The 8,838-nt window shown below is 38.8% G+C and overlaps 1 protein-coding gene across 1 annotated transcript in view; it reads right to left on the bottom strand.

The window, feature by feature from the left end:
- Nucleotides 1–7,810, bottom strand: part of LOC102834435 (olfactory receptor 18-like) — an 18,392-nt gene extending 10,582 nt beyond the window's left edge. Inside the window, exons 1-3 of the mRNA XM_006877558.1 lie at nucleotides 7,761–7,810; nucleotides 5,175–6,096; nucleotides 4,049–4,065 (exon numbers count right to left, since the gene is read on the bottom strand). Of these exons, the coding sequence (XP_006877620.1) occupies nucleotides 4,049–4,065; nucleotides 5,175–6,096; nucleotides 7,761–7,810 (989 nt within the window). The remainder of the gene's footprint in view (nucleotides 1–4,048; nucleotides 4,066–5,174; nucleotides 6,097–7,760) is intronic.
- Nucleotides 7,811–8,838: the final 1,028 nt, after the last annotated feature.

Genomic DNA, 8,838 nt, shown 5'->3' with positions numbered 1-8,838 from the left:
GTTTACATTTTCTTCATCTTCAGTTTGAATTTGCATATGAGTGATTGATAGTCTGTTTCACAGTCTGCCCCTAGCCTTGTTTTCACTGATGATATGGAGCTTTTCCATCTTCTATTTCCACAGATGTAGTCAATTTGATTTCTATGTGTTCCATTTGGCAAGGTCCATGTGTACAGTCGTCTGTTATGCTGTCTAAAGAAGGTATTTGAAATGAACAAGTCATTGTTTTTGCAGAAACCTAATAGGTGCTTATGATGATCAAAGACTCATAACTTCAGTATGTATTTTAGCTAAATGTAAAGAAAATTAAAATCTTAACAGTTGGACTGATAAAATAACAACTTGATAAGTAGACAAAAGATTGAAGTTGTCTAAGACTCCAATTTGTTTGTATCTACAATCACTACCCATGGAAGCATCACTCAAGAAATTAAATACATTATTTTGCAGGTCTACTGCAAAAGATTTTTCTAAAGTGACCTAGTGTGACATTGTGAAATAACTTCAGACTGCTAACCACAAGGTTGGCAATCCAAACCTGCCACTTGCTTCTCCTAAACCCTATATAGGATCACTATGAATCAGAGCTGATACTACAGCACTTAATCACAACAAATTGCTAAAGAGTGAAGATATCATTCTGTGTATTAAGTGAGCCTGACCCAAGCCATTTGCCTCATATTCATGTGAAAGTTAGACAATAAGTAAGAACAAGCAAAGGATCATTGGTACATTTGAACTATGGTTTTGGTGAAGAATACTATAAGTACTATTAACCGCCTGAAATAATACAACCAGAATAATCCTTAGAAGTCAAATTGGTAATATACTTCATCTCTTGTACTTTGGACATTATCAGGAGGGACCAGTGCCTGGAGATGGCATTATTCTTGAAAGAATAGAAGGTCAGTGAAAAAGAGGAAGGCCACCAACAAATGGATTGACTCAGTGATAAGTCGAAGGTTTCACAAATGTTTGTTTGGGTCTTTATTATTCCATTGACAAGTTCTGGTGTCGTAGTGGGTTATTCGTTTGACTGCTAAACCACAAGGTCAGCAGCTAGAACCCACATCTGCTCCATGGAGAAAGATGAGGCTTTCTGGTCCTGCAAAGATCCACAGCCTTGGAAACAGTATATAGAGTCTCTAAGTGACAGAACCGACTCCATGGCACACAAGCACCATGGATATTATTCTATGAGTTCTCTTTACTAGCCCTGATACTGACATTGATAGAGAAAAACATCCTTTTATAAATGGGGGGAAGTGGGAGACACTTGGCACAGTTCTTGGATGACTTGATTGGTAAAATGCATTCCCTGATCACTTCAGGTTTTGGTGTTCCCAAGGTAGGTATGATGTATCTAAGAAACTTCTTTTCTAGAAAGATTGTAGTAGAAGAGAAAATAATATATATATGAAAATACAAAAAACATTACTAGTATATATTTATAACCATTTGAAGATTGTACTTAGGTGCCATTGAGTCAGTTCTGATTTGTAGTGAACCTGTATAGAGTTTCTGAGGAACAGCTAGTGGATTTGAACCCCAAACATAGTGGTTCAAACTGAACACTAGATCCAATGCATTATCCTGCAGCACCACAGAAATGTACAAGTTAAATAAAATCTAGACACCACTCGAGTATAGTGCAAGAAAGTAAAGAGTGTATCAATGTATGACTTTTTTTTTTTAAAGCTTTTATTGTGAATTGAGTGATAGCTTACATGGGAGAACATCAGTTTTACACTCATTGTTTCATTGAAATGATTATAATTTCCACTGTGCATCATCATTCAACAGTGTTCAGTGTTTGCTTCTATTCCCTGTTGGGTGTTTTGTTTTATTTGGAGAGGGGGTATACATCAAAACACTCAGATAAATACAATCATAAAAAGTTTTATTCTTAACCCACAGACTGTCCTAATTAACTCAGAATCTCTGGTGGTGGACCCAAGGCATCAATACTAATTACGCTTCACAGATGATTCCAGTATGAAGTAAATATTTGTAACTAGTGCCATGGATTCTCACATATAGCTTTCATCTGCAATTTTGTTAGCTGTAAAAGTAGTCACAACCCAATTTTTCCTTTCCAAGTTCGGTCTGAGACAATGTTCATAGCTCTGACTTAACTGGTTCTGGACTTAGTTCAGTGCTATAATTAACCCCTATATTCTTTTTTCTTGCCATTGCAGTTACTACTGATAGCAAAAATCAAGGAATTATAAGTCTTACCATATCCTTTTCACTCTGCATTTCCACATACACCAAATTAGCTAACTCACCAAGACTTAAATTTATATCTACCAATTCTATATCCCATGACGAGCTTTTGCCATGGGTAAGTGATTATAACAGTACATCTGCTTCAATCCATAGGTTTTTTTTTTGTTTGTTTGTTTTGTTTTGTTTTTAATCACATCTAGAACCCAAAGGTTCCTTGTTCTCTGGTTTATCCCCTTTTATCTAAAACCACATATTTCAGTGAGTCAGGGCCTTCACAGTGAGCCTCACCATTCTGAAACTACCTGCACGAATAATTTCTTTTATAAAAAAATCAACAAAAGGCTGATCCCTAGGATTTGGAGGGTGAAGACATCCCAACTCTTAGACTTTTCCAACATGTTATGGCACTTCATTGTTCTTGATAATTATCACCATTCATCACTTCCCTCAAATTCCAGGGTTCTGTAACAGTGGCTCACTAAATTGTGGAGACTTACAAGTTGAAACCACCATTCATCTGTCAATTTGTCATACTTTGGTGGCTTGTGAGTTGCTGTGATTCTGAAAGCTATGCCACCAGTATTTTAAATAACAGCAGGGTCACCCATGGTGGACAGTTTTCAGATGAGCTTCCAGACGAAGACAAAGTAGGAAGAAAGAGTGACAAACTACTTCTGAATATTTAATCACTGAAAACCTTATGAATAGCAGAGAAGCTATGAAAAGCTATGGACAATATTGGGAAGTATGAGTATTCCAGAACACTTAATTTTGCTCATGAGGAATCTGTACCTGGACCAAGAGGCAGTTGTTCAAACAGAACATAGGAGCACTGAATGGTTTAAAATTAAGAAAGGTGTGTAACAAGGTTATATTTTTTCACCATACATATTCAACCTGTATGCTGAGCAAATAATCTGAGAAGCTGAGTTGTATGAAGAAAAACGTGGCATCAGGATTGGAGGAAGACTCATTAACAACCTGTGATATGCAGATGATACAACCTAGCATGCTAAAAGTTAAGAGGACTTAAAACATTTACTGATGAAGATTAAAGAGCACAGCTTTTGGTATGGGTTACATCTCAATATCAAGAAAACAAAAATCCTCACCACTGGACCAATAAACAACATTCTTATCAATGGAGAAAAGATTGAAGTTGTCAAGGACTTCATTCATCTTGGATCAACTATCAACACTCACGGAAGCAGCAGTCAAGAGATCAGACGACGTATTGCATTGGGCAAATCTGTTGAACAGGAACTTTTTAAAGTGTTGAAGAGCAAAGACGTCAGCTTGAGGACTAAGGTGTGCCTGACCCAAGCCATGGTATTTTCAATAACCTCATATGTATGCGAAAGTTGTGGAGTGAATAAGAAAGACCATAGAAGAACTGATGCTTTTGAGTTATGGTGTTGGAGGAGAATGTTGAAAGTGCCATGGGCTGTCAAAAGAACCAATAGATCCATTTTGGAACAAGTGCAGCCAGAGTGCTCCTTGGAGATCAGATGGCCAAACTTCATCTCTCATACTTTGGACATATTGTTAGGAGGGAGCAGTTGCTAAAGAATGATATCATGTTTGATAAAGTGGAGGGTCAGAGAAGAAGAGGAAGACCCCCAATGAGATGGATTGGCCAAGTGACAGCATTGATGGACTCAAGTGTGGCATCAGTAGTGAGGTTGGTCCAGGTTTGGTCAGTGTTTCATTCTGCTATGCATAAGGTCGCTATGATTTGGTGCCAACTTGATGGCACCTAACAACAATAAACAAGTTGAAATTCCATAGTTCAGAGATCAGTCTCAAGAAATCATCATACCTATGTAGTCTCAGGAACTTAGGAATCCAAATTGGCAGGTCAGATAACAGGATTGGCATCTTGTTACTACACTAGGATATGAGAAACAGCCGACCAGTCAGGTGTTGGCCCCAAAATACCACAAACTGGAGGTCAGATGTTATAAGCCAGTTGCAAGATCTAGGGGGACATGATAGAGCAAGTTATTCCAAAGTAGTCTTATAGAGTCCGAACATGCTCCCAAGGGAAACTAAGGGTGGTGATTTGTGTCACACAAACTACTAATGTGGGGGCACTCTTAATGCTTAGATCCATTGTAACCTCTACTCCTTGTTGTTGTTACGTGACATCAAGTGGATTCCAACCCATAACGACTCTGTAGAGGGTTTCCAAGGAACAGCTGGTGAGCTTGAATAACTGACGTTCAGTTCAAACCATTTTTCAGTCTGACACATTACCCACAATGACACACCAGGAATCCCTAGCCCCACCTTAATATTTAGACCTTAGCAATATAGGTGTCATTTCAATATAGGTCCAGAATCACAGGCATAGAGACTAGGAATTACAGTATATCACATAGAGAAATTTGGCTAGAAGGGCCATGTAAATAATTAGCTGCCCTGCAAAATACCATAGCTATTATGCAAATGGATAATGTTGTTGGTAAGTACCATGGAGTTGGTTCTGACTCAAAGTGACCTGCACAGGGTTTCCAAGGCTGTGAATCTTTATAGGAACAGAATGCCTCATCTTTCTCCTCTGGAACGGCTGGTAGTTTCGAACTGCTGACCTTGAGGTTGGCAGCCCGACTCGTAACCACTATGATACCAGAGCTTAACATATCCTAGAATAGTAGTACAAACTCATCAGCTACTCTCAGAAACTCTGTACAGGGATGCTATGAATAAGAACCAAATTGATGACACTTGACTAAAACAACAGAATACTACCACTGTTTCATTAAAAATGCAAGGAAGGATATAATGTTCAGATAGGGAATTTGAAATTGACACCTATGAGATCTACAAATATTATTTGACCAAAGAGACAAGATGGTTTTGCCATCTTTTCCAACCCCCGCCCCCGCAAAGAAAAAAAACAAAACATGCTCTATGTGTTAATATTAGGCTGCCCTGCTAAGAACCTTCTGCAGAGCTTTCTTAATGTCCCTGTTCCTCAGGCTGTAGATGAAGGGGTTCAGCATGGGAGTGACAACAGTGTACATCACTGAGGCCACTGAACCTCTTCTGGCAGAAGATGATACAACTGAACTGAGATACACTCCAATACCTGTACCATAAAATAAGCAAACAACTAGAAGGTGAGAGGCACAGGTGGAAAAGGCTTTATACCTCCCACTGGAAGATGAGGCTTTCAGGATGGAGGAAATTATTCGAGTATAAGAATAAAAAATCCCTGTGGCTGGAACACCAGCAAAGATGGCACCAATACAATACACTAATATGATATTTGTGGAGGTGTCAGAACAGGCCAGGTTGAAGAGTTGAGGGGGATCGCAGAAAAAATGAGGGATTTCCACATCTGTGCAAAAGGTAAGCTGTGATACCATTGAAATGTGTAACTGGGAGTCCAAAAGGCTGATGAAAAAAGCTACCAAAACTAGCAAGCCACATAGGCGGGGATTCATGATGATTGTGTAATGCAGGGGGTGACAGATGGCCACAAACCTGTCATAAGCCATCACAGTCAGGATAAGACTGTCCAGACATCCAAAGAGATAGAAAAAAGATACTTGTACCAGGCAGCTTGCATAGGTGATGGATTTGCTCTGTGTCTGGATATTCACCAGCATCTTTGGGACTGTGGTAGAGATGAAACCCATGTCAGTCAAGGACAGGTTGGAGAGGAAGAAGTACATGGGGGTGTGGAGATGAGGGTCAGAGATGATGGCCAGGGTGATGAGGAGGTTGCCAAGCAGAGTGATCAGGTACATGACTAGGAAGAGCCCAAAAAGGAGAGGCTGCAGTTCTGTATCCTCAGAGAGACCCAGGAGGAAGAATTCTGAGATTCTTGTTACATTCTTTGGCTCCACATACCTGAGGTGACTTTTAAAAAAAGAAAATAGATTGTCAAAAGAAATACATGAATAGGAGCCTAGCATTGTGTCTGTATTTGGAATTCAGGAAATTCACAAGCACATAAATTCACAAGTATTATCCTTTGAGTACCTACTATCACAATGTCATTAGCAATATTTTGGAGTTTAAGAAAATCCATCCATTGTACTTCTCATTGTTTTCTGTGGTATTCATCTGTTACTGTACACACCCACTTTAGAGACATCGGCAAAAAAAAAAAAAAAGTTCGAACAGCAAGGACAATTTAAGATAACAAATTCATAAAACCAAACCCAATGTCATTGAGTGGATTCTGACTATTAGCTACCCTGTAGGACACAGTGCTGGTGTGTTGTTACAGGATAATGCACTGGACCTCAAGTTCGGTTTGAACTACAAGGCCAGTGGTTCAAACCTACCAGATGTTCCTCAGAAATACTATACAGGGTTGTTATGAGTCAGAGCCTATTTGATGTATAACAATAGCTATAGAACCAAGTAGAAACTGCTCCATAGGTTTTCTGAGGTTATATATCTTAAAAAGAGCCGGCAACCTCAGATTTCTCCAGCAGAGCACCTGGTGGGTTTCAACTGCTGACCTTACAGTTTGCACAACGCTTAAGCTGCTGCAACACCAGGCATCCTAACAAATCCATAAAATGAGCAGTATACCATCCTCTTCATTGAGGGTAACACATGCAATAAGAAATATCTTTCATTAATGAAAAACTAATTTCAAAGGACACCAAGAAGCACTTATAGTTCCAAGTTGAATAAATGGTTAACACATTTGACTGCTTACCAAAAGGTTGTAGTTCACCCAGAGGTGACAAAGAAAAATGGCCTGGTGAAAACTCAATACTTACAAAAAATCAATACTTGAAAACTCCTGGGAATTAAGTTCTACTCTGAGACCCAGAGTGTCACCATCAGACAGAATCTACTTAACAGCTACTGGTTGTTCCATTTAAGTTGTCAAATGTATTTAATAAAAATAAATAAATAAAAATACTATTAGACACAGTGCCAGTCAGAAGACACTCAAAGCACAATTAGAGAAGAGCTGCCTACTTAAATTAGTTTATCAAGATGATGCCAATGTAGTAAAGCTTTTGAAGCCTGCATTTGCTGAAAGGATGCAAATCAAAATGAGAAACAATTATACAATGTCCATTAATAATCACAACATGGAATGCACAAACTAAGTGAAACAACAGTTGTGAGCAAATTGCAGAGCTGGCATTGTTTCAAAGACAAAGATGTCTGTGTGAGGACTCAGGTTCACCTCACCCACACCATGATATTTTCAATCATAGCTTCATATGATTGTGAAAGTTGGACAATGAATAAGGAAGAACATAAAATAATTGATGTATTTGAGTTACGGTGTCAGAGGAGAATATAAAAAATACCATGGGCTGCCAAAAGAGCAAATATATCTGTGATGAAGAAGTACAGACAGAATATTCCTTAGAAGTCAGAATGGCCAGAGTTTGTCTCTCACACTTTGGACATATTATCACGGGCACTAGTCTCTGGAGAAGGATATCTTCTTGATAAAGTAGAGGGTCTTGTTTGACCTCTACTAGAATCAAAAACTTCACATGACTCTGAGCTGAAACAGTACATCAAAACCTCCCATTTGGCCTTACCAAGTGTGCTGCTTGTCATAAAGAGGACGAACTAATCCTTCCCAGCTCATCATCTCCCACATAACTCACTGGATTACACTGGGTTTCTGCTTCAACATGACCAAGGAGTGTGCGTCCACCACCTGTCCCCTAACTGATAGTTGATGTAGGCCAAGACTGCTTCCTCAGAATGGACAGGAAGAGAGGCTTAGGCCTGGGCCTTCTGAGAAAGATGACCACTCTGGAGGAGAGACACAGGTATACTGAACTGAGATGGACAAACTGAAGGTCTGGAGAGCACAGGTGGGTTATTATATTGTATGGCCCTTGGAGTACAATTCCCAGAGCATGCAATTAGACAAATTGGTGCATGCTATTCCATTCTCTGATGGTTCATTAACATTAATGAACAGGAAGAGAAAACGATGAATGTCCCTGAAATCTGAGCCTTCCAGTTATTAGGAGGAAGTCTACCTATCTTCCTCACTTCAATCATCTAAGTAGGACACAAATTCACATAACAATCAGACACTTTAAAAGTGTTTTCAGCAACAAAAATATGTGTGTGTGTGATATGTTACTTCCAAACCCACTGAATTATTCATGCAATTTAGGAATGACTAGGTCTTCTATGGAGTCCTGAGGTGGCGCTGTGGAATAGGTACAAGACCACAAAGTTGGTGTGAACTTCAGTGTCTGTGGTTCAAAGTCACCAGTTGCTCCTCAGAAATCCTATACAGGGTTACTAAGACTTGTAACTGACAACAAGGATTTCTATATTGTGAACCTGATACTATTTTCATATTAGATTTCTGTCACTAAGGAGTTCGTTTTATTTCCAGTTTTCTAGCTTTTGTGTGCATTAGGGTTTTGTGTGTAGGCAATTTATATTTTTGACAATTTGAATGATAACACCTGTTCAAGTATTTTTGTATAGTTAATGTACGCTGACACTTTAGTAAACTACCTATTTTATCATACATATTTGGTAACATAATCACTTAAATATTTCAATAGGTTCATGAAATAACTAGATTAGGGGACTGAGAAAAGATAACGTTTGGTAATCATTACCAGAAACAGTTGAAATGGAAGGTAA

Source organism: Chrysochloris asiatica, unplaced genomic scaffold, assembly GCF_000296735.1.
Source record: "Chrysochloris asiatica unplaced genomic scaffold, ChrAsi1.0 scaffold00529, whole genome shotgun sequence".
Lineage (NCBI taxonomy): Eukaryota > Metazoa > Chordata > Mammalia > Afrosoricida > Chrysochloridae > Chrysochloris > Chrysochloris asiatica.
The sequence above is the reverse complement of the archived record's forward strand: the minus strand, read 5'-3'. Positions and strand labels throughout refer to the sequence as shown.